This window comes from Priapulus caudatus, unplaced genomic scaffold (assembly GCF_000485595.1).
Source record: "Priapulus caudatus unplaced genomic scaffold, Priapulus_caudatus-5.0.1 Scaffold234, whole genome shotgun sequence".
Lineage (NCBI taxonomy): Eukaryota > Metazoa > Priapulida > Priapulimorpha > Priapulimorphida > Priapulidae > Priapulus > Priapulus caudatus.
In genome coordinates, this window is record NW_014577295.1 from 216,027 (window position 1) to 233,692 (window position 17,666).

General features: G+C 41.4%; 2 protein-coding genes across 2 annotated transcripts; both read right to left on the reverse strand.

Annotated features, from left to right (window-relative positions):
* Window positions 1-1,506: 1,506 nt before the first annotated feature.
* Window positions 1,507-7,374, reverse strand: LOC106807777 (kinesin-like protein KIF27). The gene is made up of 4 exons (XM_014810225.1): window positions 7,286-7,374; window positions 4,194-4,327; window positions 3,326-3,472; window positions 1,507-1,562 (listed from the first exon to the last, which is right to left on the reverse strand). The coding sequence occupies exons 1-4, from the start codon at window positions 7,372-7,374 to the stop codon at window positions 1,507-1,509; spliced, it is 426 nt and encodes a 141-aa protein (XP_014665711.1).
* Window positions 6,478-10,478, reverse strand: LOC106807789. The gene is made up of 4 exons (XM_014810242.1): window positions 9,784-10,478; window positions 8,588-8,848; window positions 7,799-8,020; window positions 6,478-7,459 (listed from the first exon to the last, which is right to left on the reverse strand). Exons 1-4 carry the CDS (start codon window positions 10,091-10,093, stop codon window positions 7,374-7,376), a joined length of 879 nt encoding a protein of 292 aa, XP_014665728.1. The 5' UTR covers window positions 10,094-10,478; the 3' UTR covers window positions 6,478-7,373.
* Between the last annotated feature and the right edge of the window lie 7,188 nt (window positions 10,479-17,666).

The window sequence follows — 17,666 nt, forward strand, 5'->3', positions numbered from 1 at the left end:
TTTGGATAATGGCAAATTTATCCACATTTCGATCTGAAATTTAGTCATAAATATATAGATTAAGTGGAATGTATTAATCATTATTTAACAGAAACTATACTCGTTTTTAATCTATATTAAACTAACTAGTGCTGAATGAAAAATGAATTCTAACAAGCAGTGCCAGAATAAATGACAATGTGTCGGAGAAACTAAAACATACAGCTGCAGTTAAAAGGTGATATCATGTTTGTGCAGTGATCATCTTGACATCAAATTCATATGTGGCAAACTTTTCAGTATTACATCTGATCGCACTTTGGCCGTTTCAATAATAAATGACTGAAATAACACTAAATTGTATTTACAACAGTCTGTCATATGTAATGCCACGGACTAAAATCAAATAAATGTCGTACACTGTTCTCCTCTGCATCACACAGTCTCACCGCATGAGCACGCCGGTGTGCAAAACTCACAGGAAGGATCGATAATTACTCCTTTTTTATTTAGTTTATTTACTATATTTTATTATTGAAACACGGACCCGCGTGCTCTGTGATACGTGTATACAATAATTGGCCAGCTGCTTGGAAATTTGCCAAGATCCTCTGCCGATACACATAGTTCTGGTGTATAAATCAGGAGTAAAATAATTACAATTTGTTTATTATTACTCAGGACTGATAAGCATCTATACGTGCTACCTCTAATCTTTGTGTGATCGTAAATGGGCCTTTTACCACAACTGATCAATTAAGGCTGTTCACGAATAAACAATGCCACTGTCTTAGTTCCACGTGCAAGCGACAAAACGTTGGATGCATATATATGTGTCATTACGCAACGAAAATCAAATCCTAGTCAGGATGCAAGATATGCAATCAAACTTCACGACATTCTATCCATTGAAGTCATTACTGCGCCTTAAAAGGTCAGCTGATATTTGAAGGTGCTTTCACTTTTGCTTATGGGAAGCTGTGTGCAGGTGTGGTTCTATGCTATGTATCATCACTGATAATAATGAATCTTGCGACAGCTGCTCATCAGATCTATCATTTTATCAAGTCTGGTATCCTACCTTTAAGTCGATTCCCGCGGTATTCCCGTTTCGTGAGCAACGTTCTGAAACCGCGAGGTCCAACGAAAGTGAAAGTTAAAACCATACTGTGGAGCAGGTCACCTGCAGAAATAAAGAATACGTTCATTCTGTAATGGCGCAGAGGCAAAAACAGACCATGATACTGCACAGCGAATTATATCAGCAACTTATTTATTATTTTACTTATTAATCAGCATTTAGACAACTTTTTCAGCAACCGCCTCACACTAAAGCAACTCACACAAAATTATTGACAACAAAGTATACACCCACTGATCAGAAGACCACACAAAAACGCTGCGTGGCAAAACCTTAACAGGCTCGACTTCGAGCGATTAAGAAACGTCGGCACGGTCACATTCAGAAAAGAGAGGGGGGCGACTCACCCTGGGAAGCGTGGAGTCACGCATCAGGTGTGATTCTGCTCAGGTCTGCTCGCTTCCATCTCTCACTCCTCCGCAGCCTTTCTCGCAACGTTGTTCTACCACAAAAACATCGGGTACTCAGCGGTGCAGAAATTAACGCGAGTCCGAAGTCAAAATCTCCTGATTTACTCCAGTACTCCTAGTGTTATTATATGCAGGAGTCGGTGCGCATCCCTGAAAATTCTGCTATAGCCAACTAGTTCGTTACCAGAGGAAACGCCTCGCGAAGAATTCACGTATTTTTTTAGGCAAATGTCGCCAAGAATAATTTGGCAAGATGTGCCACCGCCAAATGTCCTGCTTTTTGTATAATATTTTTTGCTTTTAACTCATGACTGCGGACCCCTCATTTGCTACGGACCCCTGTTTTTGAGGGTAGGGAAGTCTGTTGGACTGCTGGTTCAAAATAGTTAATTTCTAACCCTGGTACTTTCAAGACACAAGATCTGCATTTAGCGTGATCACGGACACTTGTGCTTAGACCAGTAACCCCCGGCGACCTGTTGTACCTACGCGATTGTACTACAGGAAACAATTTCCAGCCAAAAATTGCCCATAGCAATGTTGCTATACAAAATAAATTTTGCATAGCCAATTGGATAATATTGCTATAGCATTATTTTATCAAGACAATCACCAGTGCAAACTTTACACCGCCAGTGCATGCTTGCGTGTGATCGTGTCGGCCTGGTGACAGCACAGCCTAGTAAGCCTAGAACACACTAGCGATCTGGCACCTGCCGGCAGCGTCTTAAACAGCGTGCAAGCTTGGCACTCGCCCGCTCGGCGATGTCGCAGATGAAATAGATATCGGGCCGGCGAGTGCAAAGCTAAAGTGACATCGGCCATTTTGCGCGAGTAAAATAATTGTCTTTTTTTATAGAACTCTTAATCAATGTTGGTTCCTTACGTTAACTTAATATAGCCAAACATTGATGCAATTACAGTTCAGCATTTGAAGCGGCACGCGCTATCCGACTCCTCGACACGACATCCTCACTTAATATATTATTTCAAAAAAAAAGGTCAGCGAAGAAAGCAGCCCGCAAAGAGCGCGGCAGCGCAGCACAGCGTGCGCTGTGTATACGTTGCCTGGGGCGGCATACTTGATTTTGATGCTACGGGGGGGGGGGGAGGCTGCAAGGATTGTTTTTAAAAGTACAGTTTGGCCTTGGTGCTTAACAAATCATAAACTCGGGGTAACGTTAAACGTGGCATTTCATTGACGGGCAAAAGCCAGCCGAGAATAAAAGAAATTGTAACTATGCTATGTTTCGTTTTACAATCTCGCATGGGCTGCATCGCACAACTGCAGATTCTAAAAAAATATGCGTAAGCAAATGGCTGAATATACATCGCGAATGGCCCGATGCGATACGAAACATTATTCCTGTGATACACCATGAGGCTATGTATTGTCATGATGGTATATATATAGATATATATATAGATGAGAGAGAGAGAGGAGAGAGAGAGAGAGCCAGAGAGAGAGATGAGCGAGATAGAAAGAGAGAGTAAAGTGAGAGTAGGGTAGAAGAGAGAGAGAGGAGAGAGAGAGGAGGAGAGAGAGAGAGAGAGAGCAGTGAGAAGAGAGAGACGAGGACGAGAGGAAGGCAGCGAGAGAGAGAGATAGAGAGAGAGAGAGTAGAAAGGAGAGAGAGATAGAGAAAGAGAGAGCGAGAACTGAGAGGAGAGTGTGTTGTGAAATAGAAAGAGAGAGAGCAAGAGAGAGAGAGAGAGAGAGAGAGAGAGAGAGAGAGAGAGCGAGAGAGGAGAGAGAGAGAAGAGGAGGGGAGCGACAGAATATGGACATAACTACCTATGGTGATTGTGAAGATGGAGTGGGATCGGCTCGACTGTTCGTTCATGAGGGTGGCTCCCGTGTGCCTCATCGCACTGCCCGCCTCAAGGCAGGTAACCACATCCTGCTCATCCAGGCATTTCACCTGCCGTGCCCCGCACACCACTGCAAAGTACATCATATCCAACCATACAGCAGCGCTACAGCACAGAAGGGTTCTAGATGGACGAAATATAATTGTCGTTTTTTTTATGGTCGAATGGAATTTTTCATAGCCAAACCAAATATCTATAGCTAAATATATAGTGTTTTGTAAACCTTAACACGATGTGTGTACATTATTAGCACTTCTCACTTCTAAAATACGATGTCTGTGAGTGCAGTACAGTCATGTGTGCCTATATACAAATGCATGTAGATTTTGTAGGGTATGGGACTTCCCCAATTCAAAAAGCAAAGGTGGAAATCCTAACAAAATACTAATAAATAGGTGAAAATACTAACAAAACAAATTAATTCACTATAAAGCCCTGACATTTATTTTCCACACTGAAATATGTTTTAAAGCACGTTCAATGGCAGACAGATTCAATGGAAAAGGTGTGATAAATCGTAAAAGACATTACAGTGATATGAGCCATATACAAAAACATATTAGAGAAGGAAATAGAATATAAGGGGATAAACATATACAAAAACAGTGTACTAAGTTATGCTATAGCTATTGCCTGAATTGAAGAGTGACAGCTAAAAACTTGACTTTAAGGGGTACCATATATATATCAACCACATGAGTTTACATGACTACCTATAGACACAAACATTAAAGCACAATGTGTTTTAGGTGTGTGTAGAAAAGACATTACTGAGTAAAATCTCATCCCACCTGTGCTACCCTGGTCATCCTCTCTGATGCATAGATCCTTGGCACTCGCTTCTATGTTTAGAAGATCCCTCAGCTCCTCTTTGTAGATTTCTATGTATGTGACTTTTATAATAAACGAATGTGTTTGCCTCGCCCTGTAAATAGTACATATCCCAATAGTTGAGGATACAAAATTCCTCCATAACAATTATTGGTTTTTGGTTTATTTCAAACTATATTGTATTTTAATATATGATTTCTATATGTCTGTTCTGGCTACTGGTTGTGACTTTCACGTGTGCATTTACCTATAAATGCATGCGAAGTCATTGTAATCCTTGATTGACCAATTTAATTGACCCATACGTACTATGTTCAGAAAATCAGTGCATGCCGAATTTTAACCAAGATCCCATCGGATCCCACTAGGAAAATGGCAGGCATCAACAAATGCTCTACAGAGCTGACGTTGACAGAATTGTATGTATATGTAGGTCACATGATTTATGACTATCTCTCTCTCTCTCTCTCTCTCTCTCTCTCTCTCTCTCTATATATATATATATATACATATCAGGAGTAGATAATAGGGATTATATTCTCTCTCTCTCTCTCTCTCTCTCTCTCTCTATATATATATATATATACATCATACAATACATACATCATGTGTATACAATAGCTAGGTACAACAGGTCGCCGGGGGTTCTGGTCTAAGCTACAAGTGTCCGTGATCACCTAAATGCGAGATCGTGTCTTTGTAAAGTACCAGGGGTAGAAATTAACTTTTGAACAAGCGAGTCCAACAGACTCCCTACCCTCAAAAACAGGGAGTCCGTAGCAAAATGAGGGAGTCCGCAGTCTGAAGTTCAAAACAAAAAATATTAACAAAAAGGACATTTGCGGTGCACATCTGCCAAATTTTCTTGGGACATTTGCTAAAAAAATACGGTAATTCTGCGAGGACGTGCTCTGGAACGAACTAGTTGGTATAGCAGAATTTTCAGGGAGTCGCACGGACTCCTGCATATATAAAATCAGGGAGTCTGGCAGTAAATCAGGGAGTATTTGACTTCGGACTCGCGTTAATTTCGCACCCTGAAGTACCGATGTTTTTGTGGTAGAACAACGTTGGCGAGAAAGCTGCGAGGAGGAGAAGATGGAAGCGAGCAACCTGAGCAGCATCACACCTGATGCTGACTCCACCTCCCAGGGTGAGTCGTTCTTTTCCTGAAATGTTGACCGATGTCGTACGTTTCTTAATCGCCGAAGTCGAGCTCGTTAAGGTTTTGCACGGCACGTTTTTGTGTGGATCTTCTATCAGTGGGTGTATTTTGGTTGTCAATAATTTTGTGTGAGTTGTTTAGTGTGGCGGTTGCTGAAAAAAGTGTCTAAATGCTGATAATAAGTAAAAAATTAAATAAGTTGCTGTAAATGCTGTTGCAGTATCATGGTCTGTTTTGCTCTGCGCCATTACAGAATTGCACGTATTATTTATTCTGCAGGTGACCTGCTCCACAGTATGGTTTCTAACTTTCACTTCGTTGACCTCGCGGGTTCAGAACGTGCTCACAAAACGGGGAATACCGGTGAACGACTTAAAGGTAGGATAACAGACTGATAGATAATGATAGATCTGATGACAGCTGTCGCAAGATCATTATTATCAGTGATGATACATACATAGAAGCCACACCATGCACACCTTCCCATAAGCAAAAGTGAAAGCCTTCAAAATCAGCTGACTTTTTAAGGCTGAGTAATGACTTCAATTGGATAGAATGTTCGTGAAGTTGATTGCATATCTCACTTCCTGACTAGGATTTAGATTTTCGTTCGTAATGACACTATATATGCAATCCAATTTTGTCGCTTGCACGTGTGGAACTAAGACAGTGGCATGTTTATGTGAACAGCCTTGATTGTCAGCTGTGGTAAAGGCCCATTTACGATCCATAAAGATTAGAGGTAGCAACGTATAGATGTTATCAGTCCTGAGTAAATAATAACAAATTTGTAATTATTTACTCCTGATGTTATCACCAGAACTACGTGTTTATCGGGGCAGAGGATCTTGGCAAATTTCCAACAGCTGCCATATTATGTATACACGATCACAGGCACTGCGGGTCCGTTTCAATAATAAAACTATAGTAAATAAACTAAATAAAAAGGGAATTATCTATCCTTCCGTGAGTTTGTGCACAGCGGCGTGCATGCGGTGAGACTGTGTGATGCAGAGGAGAACATGTACGACATTTATTTGGAATTATTAGTCGTGCATTAACATATGAAGACTTTGGTTGTAAATACAATTTGTGTTTATTTACAGTCATTTTATTATTGAAACGGCCCAAGTGCGATCAGATGTAATACTGAAAAGTTTGCACATATGAATTTGGATGTCAAAAGATCACTCACAACATGATATCACTTTTTCAACTGTCAGCTGTATTTTTAGTTTCTCTGACACATTGTCATATTCTGGCACTGCCAGTGAGAATTCATTTTTCCAATTCAGACTAGTAGTTTTAATATAGATAAAAACGAGTATAGTTCTGTTAAATAATGATTAATCATTCCCAACTTAATCTATATATTTATGACTAAATTCCAGAATCGAAATGTGGATAATTTGCCATTATCCCAAACTTAATATGTTTGTTTTTAAAATAATCATTTACACACAATTTTTCTGTTTGGCTGGCTATTTTTCTGCTTATACAGACAAGTATATTATGTATACAGACATTCAGTAGTTATAATCAGTTCTTGAATAACTGGCCATAGGTTATAACCTATTGTACAATTGCTATATGGTAAATTACACATTCAAGTAACAAAACTGCCTGTATTCTCACGTGCAATGTTGTATCTATCAGCTAATATCTACAGCAATAGTATTTTAAATTTACAATACATCATTAGGACTTGACCGCTTAATTTTAGCTACACAACACAACTTTACTTTAATTGTTAACACTTCCTTGCCAGTAGGTGGCATACTTACAACCACTATTGAATTCTAGTCTCCTTTTATGTTCCACTTTTTCTTTCGCGCATGTACTTACAAAAATGTCTTGCCTCTCATAAGCGAATGTGGTATGTTATACCTGCGTAGGATATAACACTGCTTTCTATGTATAAACGGATGAAAGTAAAAGTTCCTGAGAATGTGATTAGAACTGTCTCTGGATGTCATTATGATGGACATGAAATGTTGTGTTTGATGTCTTCTGGCCAGAAGATGGCATTTTTGAACTCGGCACATGTAACAAGGTGGTCACCTGTAGAGAAAACAAAGCACGAAGAATGTCAAATCCTCAGTTGTTATAATATGAAGATTATATATCAGTAGACGTACATCAATACTTTAAGAACGATATTGATAGTTTGTGCGCAGTGTTCCCTTTTCAATTTAGAAACAGCTGTTGTTGCCACGATTAGATTGATAAAATTACACTTCTGCCAACAAGATTAGCTGGGTACGAGAATAGCCAATCTTTACGTTTGTGTAGGTTAATTGGCAAAGACGAACGTGCAAACTTCAGAAGAAGAAAAACACGTTTGACAAATGGAAAATGAATCGAATGCATTTGGAATGTTATCAGACGAAAGTGACTTGCCGCTTGTGTCTGCGGTGAGAAACGCCCACAGGAATTCCTCAGTGTCGACGGAGAGGGTGTCCGTGACTTCGTCCTCGGTGATGTAGCCGTCTCCATTCAAATCGTAGGATGTGAACTTGTGCAGTGCGTCGTGTATTTCGCGAACGAGCCTAAAATGGCGGTCGTTCCAGTGTCTCCAGAATTCGGCGTTCGTGAATTCATTCGTACTCACCGCATCGTTATCTGGACAACGGCAAAACAAAAACACCTGGGTGAAGGTTATTGAGAAAAGATTGACATGTATTCAAGTCGGTTTAATAGGATGATCAAGTAACAACGGAAATCAATATATGAAAAGAATATGTCAAAAGAGCCACCAACGCAACGTGTGACACCAGTAAAAACGGTAGACATCATATATATATATATATACATATAGGGGACTCGTATATAACCTTATAGATATTCAGAATATGGAATCATATAATTATATAATTGTTATCATATGATGCTAAATTTGAGCTATAAATATCACAAATCCATGCGTGAAATATCTCGTCAAATAGATCGCGTGTGACTGTACGATTGAGCGTTGTGATTTGAATTGATTTAGCTATTGTGATGTACGTTTGTGATTTGATTGATCGCGTGTGACTGTACGATTGAGCGTTGTGATTTGAATTGATTTAGCTATTGTGATGTACGTTTGTGATTTGATTGAGCTATTGTGATGTACGTTTGTGATTTGATTGAGCGTATGAAATATCTCGCGCGTGAGAGCGTACGACGCGCCACCACGCAGCCACGTACGATCTGTGTCGGCGTTCATAAACGCTCGCCGGACGTTCAGTTTGTCTATCATCCTCTCCATTCTCGTCCGCCGAATGACCTCGCTCTGCGATAACTCGCCGTTATGGTCGGCGTCGTAGAAATCGAACTCGAACAGTCTCGCACTGACACTGCTCTGTAGGAACACATAGTAGTCAGACATGTCGCACGTTATGTTCGTCTGGTGTTGCAGTGACCACAGCGGGGCAGCGCGGAACTCCACGCAGGTCAGCAAGTTGTCGCCTGCAATGCAAAGCGAACATCGCGAAAATTACAAAAATCGGGAGAAAAAGTCGGGAAAACCGACGTGCACGAAATCACACGATTAAATCATCAAATCAAATCAATCAAATGGATCAAATCATCAAATAAAATCAATCAAATCGTTCAAATCATCAAATCACACGACGTCTAGGATTGTATTGTTGATTCGCATCCAGCCGCCCATGTATCTACTAAAGATGAAATACGTTCAGGCGTATATATAGGCAGTAAGTTCCGTTAGTAGACATATATACATGTGTATCAGGGGTGAATAATTATGACAGTGTCATTATTCACCCTGGATGTGTGTAGTGTCAACCCCAAGTTAGTTGACACCTGTGTAGAATTGACACCTGTCGATAAAGCACACGATTGGCGTTTCCCTAGGAGTTGCAGTTAAAGTCAACCCTGTTATTAAGGGAAATCTATAATTATAGTATCTATAGAATCTATAATGATCTATTGGAAATCCCAAAGGTGTAATTTATAGACAGGTGTCCGTTCTATCGAGGTAGATTCAGTGTATAGATCCTCCCAGGGGAAACCCCCACAAGTATGCTTCATTGACAGTTGTTCATTACTCGGTACACAGGTGTCAGTTAAGGGTGTAGGGTTGGCTGTATGCCATGAAAACGCCTTCATGGAATGGACTACTGCCTATGAAAGGCAATTTTGATGTCTTTCTTGGCAAATCGTTGAATATAGCTCCATAGTATATATATATATATATGACTGTATACTAATTGTACATATATCGTTTCGCAAAATAGTTCCACCAACAACCACCACCCAGTGTGTGTGTGTGTGCGTGCGTGCGTGTGTGTATGTGCGTGCGTGCGTGTGTGTGCGTGTGTGTGTGTGTGCGTGCGTGTCTGTGTGCGTGCGTGCGTGCGTGTGATGCAGTGCGCGTGTACCGTTGCGGTCGGCCTGGATGAATTGTTCGTTCGTGAGCCGCAGCAGGCGGATCCGGCCGGTCGGATTTCGGATTTCGGGAATGCCCAGCTCGTAGAACATCTCGTCTCGCGACACGAGGCCGTCGTAGTTGTAGTCGTAGCTGTTGAAGTTGAGTCGCTCCGCTCCGCGAAAGACGACGAGCAGTGTCGATTCGTTGTCCATCATGGAGAGAGGGTTGAGCGTATCCGGTCCGGAGAAACCGCATCCGTGTACGGTAACCACGCACGCCACAGCCGTTACCACGAGCAGCAGTGCGAGCGCACGCCCCATCTTCTCGGCTGGCGGCCAGTCGTTGTGCTACACCGTAGGGTTACTGCACTAACTGGTGTCAATGGTGGGTGAAGATGTCGTTCTAATGTCGTTTTACTCAGCTTCCGTCGTAACAGCAGCTGCACTAACGGGTGTCAATGGTGGATGAAGACGCCGTTCTAATGTAGTTTCACTCAGCTTCCGTCGTAACCATGCCGCGCACCTTCGTGACTATAGACTCGCAGCAACGACGGGACGCCTGCTAGACTTTATATAGTTTTGTAGAGTGCTCTGCGTCGTGTTCGAAGACCTTTCGTGAGATGTTCTATTGGTTCTAATGTTTTGCGTCGACACTTTCGTATCCACCGATGAGGCCGATCTTGACTAATAACTGTGAAGCCCGGCGCACACGTGAGTAATTTTACTCAAGTAAAATGACGCATGAGTCAAAATACTATTATACCTATTATTGCCGACAGTTTCCTGTAAATTCCGTCCAGATCCTACGTCCAACAATACGCTGCCGGCGCCATTGCTTTCGCGGCGCGACTGTTGCACGCTTACACTCATATATAATAGGTGAAAGAGAGTATAGAAACATCAAGAATTTGGTAGTAAATAGATTTCGTATTTAGTTAGCATTATATTTTATTGAAACGCTTCAAGTGTCTGTGCACTCGTAGGTAGTCTCGCCACATAGGCTTATTGCTATTCAGTATGAAACTGCAGTCCACTTGACTACGAAGTCGTGTTTAATGGAGTGTGTCACGCACGTGTGTGGGCTCGAATGCAAACCTTCAAACAACCATGCGATTGACTGAGCATTAAGATATCGCGACTGATTACGAAGATCTTGCTCTAAGGGTTTGGTGGGTTAAGAGCCATATTTCATCACGCTCGATATAAGAGACAGAATCTTCCACAACCGAGCTTTCGTTAAAGGGGTATCGCACATCGACTTCTGGTTAGGGACTCAGTGAGCAGCGGTCCGATCATAGCCTATCCCACATGAAGTAGACGAACCGCAAACAGAGCGGGTAAACGTGGAGGCTGCGTGACTCGAGAGAGCGCGCAGTGAGGAAGAGACCGTGACACTAGATCAAGCCAGTGTCACCTTCATATTGCTTAAATTGTTGATGACGCAGGTTAAACACTCCGAAGATCACCACATGAAATATCAGGGCCTGAACACGCTGAGGGCGAGAGAGAGACAGGCGATTTTAACAACCGGGTCGCACTCGAATAAACACACGCACACATCTGCACAGCAAAGATCAATCCTTAATATCAGGAGTGTAGATACAGTACGTGTACATAAGAAGATAACATCCTTAGAGTACGAAAAAGGGAGCAAAGCATGTGATACAGACGATCAGTCCGTTTTATAGATAGTTTGGCAAGGCATTATTTAGAGTCGTTCGGTCAGAGAAAAGGGAAATCACATTGCCGTTAATGAATAACACAAAGCATCGATCTTTCGTGTTATTCACTAGCCTCGTGGCAAAGCTTTGTTACCTCATTCCTAGCTGGACCATAACTAGAGCATTATCTGTAAAGGCACTCGACCCAACAACTGGCGACATGTCTCACATGGAGAGTGGTCATAGCGAGTTGCGCGGCTTACACTCCATGCAGCAAACGCACAAAAGAAACTACTTGATGCGTATAAGGGCAATAAACTCAAGACTGAGTAGAAGTTAAGGAATGAGTACCGTATGCATGATCGCATTGATCGACAAAACAAAGAAACACAGAAAATGGCTGCACTCTATACCGACACATAAAGAAAGCGACAGCCCGCAGCATAACATCCGACACCAATTTAGCACAATAACAGCTTTTATTACACCCAAAGTAAAAATGAAAAAAATGCAAAACACATTAAGATAGATAATTTCTGCTACAAAAATTTGTTAGAATCCATTTTTGCATATCTAAGACCACAAAGATAACTCGATCTGCCGTCATGCAATGAAACAAGTGATGCCATCCAAACTTTTAACGAGATTCTTGCGGGGGGAGGACGCTCCAAACGACGCCCTTCAATATATATAGCATTTAGTATAGCAGTCCATGATTATATATAGTATATAGTATATATATATATATATATATATATAGATAGTAAGTGATAGTATATTAAGGATTTGCCAACCGAAGACTTCAAGAGAGTGCCTTTTATAGTGCAGTAGTCTCATCCATGAAGCGTTTTCATGGCATACAGCCAACCCTCGTTTTTCAGTGTTGAGAAATATAATCGTTAAACTGCAACTTCATGTTCACAAATTTTAAAAAATAACAACCCGTTACTATAACGCTACATAGAAAGAAAAATAAACTGTGCATGTTATCAATATCTACTTCAGCATATGTGACATAAAACATTTGAAAAAAGATCAAGCCTCTTATCTCTATTATTCATGTTGCTTTGTGCACAGGGCGTGCGTTGCGGTGTACATCGCACTTGTGTGTGTAAGAGAGCATTTGAACGCATTTTATCATGAAGTTAATCAGCAATAATAGGCGCAAGGAAAGTAGAGAATTGGTAGTAAATACATTATCGTGGTTTATTTAGCCATTTTTATTGAACGTGAGGACAGACGAGATGGTGATTTTAAGTGGCCTGTGTTATAAAGAGAAGGGAAGAACTCTGACGTCAAAACCGCGGACAGATGTGATTCGCAAGCTTGGAAAAGCAATCATTACTAAGGGAAGGGACACGTCACCACCTCCCCGCCCCGAACCAAAAAAAAAACCGCACAGATTGGCATAGGGCCAATAACCCTATCTATATAAACAAAATATATTACGGAAATTATATGATTTTATTTATTGATATGTAATACATCATGGTTCATACAGAACTGAATTTTTTCCGAAGGACGTTTTCAAGATTTTTCAAAGGACAATTTTTATTCAGTATCATTTTAATCAGAATTCAAACATAGAAATGTGGATTAATTTTTAATTAACCCAATATCTTAATCACTTCTGCATTCATGCCTCTAAAAACTTACCTGGATTCAGTCATTAATAAACCGCGCTTCCAACACTGTCAAACTTCTAGCAACATGACCTTTGAATTTACTGACATGATTTAACTGACAATTACTGTAATTTGCTGATCCATTCATATTATACTGCTATCGTGTCCCTATAGCTTTTTAAGCTCATTTACGACGCAATTTTTTATTGTAGGTTTTGCACATTATTGAATGTACAGGAAATTCTTTTTATTACAAGGCAAGGATTTTTTCTAAAAAATTCGAAGCGGACATTTTCATGATATTCAAGCACTTTCAAGCACAAAATCAACACTTGAACTAAATTCAACGTACTCGTTTCAAGGACTACCGCCTCAAATATCAAGGACTTTTCAAGATCTGTGGCGAACCATGTACATGAACATCGAGCGTTGGTAGTAAAATACACTTCGTTTTACTTTACCATCATTTTACTATTGGATACGTTCCAAAGTGCCGTGGGTTGGAGCAAATGCGCCACCGCACCCGCAACTGCATTGCACCGCACGCAACGCCACCCGCAACACACCGGCCAAACTGTACGCACCGCACCGCAACCGCACCGCAACGCACCGCAACACACTCGCAACGTTACGCGCCATCGCGAACGCAACGTACGCACCGGCGTTGCTAACGTACGCACCGCACGCCAACAACACCCGCAAACGCAAACTGCACCGCACCGCACTGCACGCAACGTACGGTACACGCAACGGCTGATGAGGTAACCCTGTCATGTTCATACAGGAGGCTGAATATTTTTTCCAAGACTTTCAAGAACTTTTCCAAAAGGGACATGTTTATCGGAAATTCCAAGACATTTTATCGAGACATTTGTTCCGGAATCTCATACCAGCAAGAACAAAACATAACCTGGATAATTTAATAACCCCATTCTTAATCACTGCATGTCACCCAGCCTCATCATAAAACTTACCTGGACACATTAATAAACCTCTCTAAACAACGTGTCACTTCTACAACATACCTTGATTTACTGACTGATTTTACTGACTTACTGTAATTTGTGATCATCATTTAAACTGTCTATGTGTGCTAGTAAGCTTTTCAAGCTCATTTAACACCGCAATTTTTATTGCAGGTTTGCAACATATTGATGTACAGAAAAATTTCTTTTATACAGGCAAGGATTCCTTGCTAAAAATTCAAGGATATTTTCTAATGAATTGCAAGGCATGTCATGAAATTCAGCACTTTCAAGTAAGCACAAATCAACATTTCCTAAATTCATATTAGCTTTTCAAGACTTGCCCTCAATCAAGGACTTTTCAAGGATGTGCGAAACCCAATGCGTCCTGTGACGGTTGAGCGCCTCATCTGCGACACCAGTCGCACTAACAGCGCCAAGCTCCGCACCGCGACGCATGAACGCGCGCGGTTTCTTTTGCTCATATCTTCAGATAAGATGTTGTGTTTACCACGATTTATCGCCGATGCACGCACGCCGTAAACAAGTGACGAACAAGCCCCCGTCCCCCCATACCAGGGAGTAACCAGCACACGAAACTCACCGCCGCATCGCATGACTATCAAGATAATGAGAGATATTTGTGCGATCCACTGTCGATAGCATCTCTAGAAGATCTTAGACGGGCGTCGTGTGCACGCCCGGCTTCCTCATAGCAGCCGAAAGAGGCGCGGGGAGATCTCATCACGAACATTCACGCTCGACAGTCCAAAGGCCTATTTACACTATGCGTCCTAGACGTACGTCTAGGACGTACACCGTGTATGAAGCGTGAAGTGCCGATATAATACGATAACGTCAGCAGTGAATAATAATGAGTGAATAATCTATAATCTATAACGCTTGGTTGGCCAGCCATAACCGACGCAGCACACGCGCCAGAACCACCGGCACCTCGCAACTCAGAACTAAGATCTCAAAACCGAATAACGCATCTGCNCTTCATTCTGGATACTTGCAAGCAATGAATACCCTTCACTGTCAAAGCGTGCAATCAAATTTATGTTACCATTTACCACAACCTATCTTTGTGAGTCTGGCTTCTCCACTGTAACTGTGACAAAATCAAAAGCACGAAACAAGTCTCAAAGCAGACACTCTTAATGCCAGATTGCATGTGAGCCTGTCCCTCTGCAAACCACGACTTGATCTTATTATTTCCAAGAAGCAAGCTCATGTGTCTCATTGAAGGTATGCAGAATGAGTTTGAATCAGTTTTAGTAAAAAATTTTAAATTTCAATGTCATTTTTCTTGCCTCATTTATGGTAGTGGGCCGCGAAAAAATTTCAACAGTCTAAGTGGGCCACGCGTCAAGTTGATAATCACTGTACTAGTACATCCGTGCTAAATAATACGTGGTCAAATGTTCATTCATATATTTCATTGCCAGGGCATGAAAAGTGATGAATGAGTACATTAATCCAAGCATTCGTTCAATACGGCGCTTTCTCACCCTTCCTTCCTTCCCTAACCCCCTCATTTCCTCAGCTTCTTTCTTTAGCACCGTCTTCTCTGCTCTTCTTCCTCGATCTTCACTTCTCTCCTCCGTCTAGTTGGTTTATTGTATTGATAACGGAGGGCGCCACTGCTGAGCCGTAAACCGTGTGCCTACTGAGCTATCTGTGTTAACATATCCAGCTCAGTGCGTATACCGTATAGTTTAGTACATTAATATAACCCGCACGCGTTTATATCGCCTGCCGTACTACTGTATGTTCGTAATAGATTTTTATCACCTCTACTAGTGTAGTGACGTATTTTTGATAGAGCCATGTACATATTTATACGCTTGTATATGTATAGATATGGATATACTTGACTGTATAGATATGTTCATGGTGTAACTAATAACTTTATTGCGCTCAATGATATATCCGCCTCTATGCTGCTTGGGGTTATCTCCTGCCATGGTAGTGGGCGATGCTGGTGTAGGGCTTTTCTCCTTGAGGGATATTGGTCTCTTACTGTAGTGGTGGGTGGTGCTTTGGGTTGTATTCTACTGTGGATGGTGGGTGGTGCTAGGGATTGTACTCTACCGTGGATGGTGGGTGGTGCTTTGGGTTGTAACTAACAATGATGTGTACGCAACTGCGTGTCTGCATATCTGCGCCTAACAAATGTGGTACTACGCACGACTGAAATTTTACGTTTATAATCGTAGCAACAGACCTCAGATGAGCCCAGACGCTCTGCGGCTCTTGTTATTGAAACGTTATTGATGAAGTTTCAAGTGCCTGTGGTGTGAATGTAGTGCGGGCATATATATGGCTGGAAGTGAATAAAAACACATTTCACCCCCTGATATGATCAAAAGTGACTAAAAAGAAATTTAACCCAATATGATATGATCATGTGCGTGCGTGCGTGCGTGCGTGCGCGCGCGCGTTTGTGTCTGTGCGTGCGTGCGTGCGTGCGCGCGTGCGTGCGCACGTTGTATGTGTGTGTGGGAGCGTGCGTACGTGCGTATGCGTGTGTTACACGGTATGTGGACACGGTTTGTTACACCACAAATATACATGCCTCTAGGTATATGATATGATATTTATTTAAATTCCTGCAGCTATATTACATTACTTGCATATTTGATGCTTTGACGATGCGTATTGGTACAGCTATAAGAGGTTTATCTTTTAAATGTTTTATGTCACATATGCTAGTTAGATATTGTAACATGCACATTATTTTTCTTTCTATGAGCTTTATAGACGGTTGTTTATTTTAAAATGTAGAACAGAAAGTTGCAAGTTTAACGTATATTTCTCAACAACTGGAACGATGTCATATAAACCGCTAACATTTTGGTATGATATAATTTAATTTCGTACATAATATATCAGACTCACATATAGCTCATCATATAACATCGACTCCCAAAACATTGACTTACAGATAGCAATTAGGCTCTCCTATACAATGTAAAGAGCAGGTTATCGTGCAGCGTTGCATCATTAATTATGTCATTCTATGTGCTTTCTTTCTCTGTCTATTTCTCTTCCTATCTGTACCTTTACAGAACATTTTGAGAGGAAGTATAAATATCCTGTTGTTCCACACCTGTGCCTGTGGATGTCTGGTTTCCGTCCCATGGCATATACTCTAGTACATCATCATTCATGTATATATATATATATATATATATATATATATATATATATAGCATATAATAATATATAATTATACTAGTACAGCAGCACTTCTCAACCGGTGGGCCGCTGGCCCACTGGTGGGCCGCGAAGCTCTGCTCTGGTGGGCCGCAACTCGACCATAAGAAAAACAAATTAAAAAGAGATACTTTCTACACGGACAGTACTCTGAGCTTCAGGCTTGCAGCAGAAAGACCTTCCTTCATTCTGGATATCTGCAGAGCAATGAATAACCCTTTACTGTCAAGCGTGGGCCATCAAATTTCCTGTTACCATTCACCAATGCAACCTAAATCTTTGTGAGTCTGGTGCTTCTCCACTGTACTGTGGACAAAATCAAAGAAGCCGAAAACAGTCCTCAAAGGCAAAGACACGCTTAATGCCAGATTTGCGTTGGAGCGCTGTTTCCCCCGCATTCAAATTCAGCAACGACTTGATC

Excerpts from the sequence above, each read along its gene's own strand:
- LOC106807777 (XM_014810225.1), bottom strand. The coding sequence starts at position 7,374 with ATGACATCCAGAGACAGTTCTAATCACATTCTCAGGAACTTTTACTTT. Across the intron at positions 3,473-4,193 it reads GGATGACCAGGGTAGCACAG|TGGTGTGCGGGGCACGGCAG; the intron begins GTGGGATGAGAT and ends TGTACTTTGCAG. Across the intron at positions 1,563-3,325 it reads CATCTTCACAATCACCATAG|AACAACGTTGCGAGAAAGGC; the intron begins GTAGTTATGTCC and ends TTTTTGTGGTAG.
- LOC106807789 (XM_014810242.1), bottom strand. The coding sequence starts at position 10,093 with ATGGGGCGTGCGCTCGCACTGCTGCTCGTGGTAACGGCTGTGGCGTGC. Across the intron at positions 8,849-9,783 it reads CATCCAGGCCGACCGCAACG|GCGACAACTTGCTGACCTGC; the intron begins GTACACGCGCAC and ends TTTGCATTGCAG. Across the intron at positions 7,460-7,798 it reads TCTCACCGCAGACACAAGCG|GTGACCACCTTGTTACATGT; the intron begins GCAAGTCACTTT and ends TTTTCTCTACAG.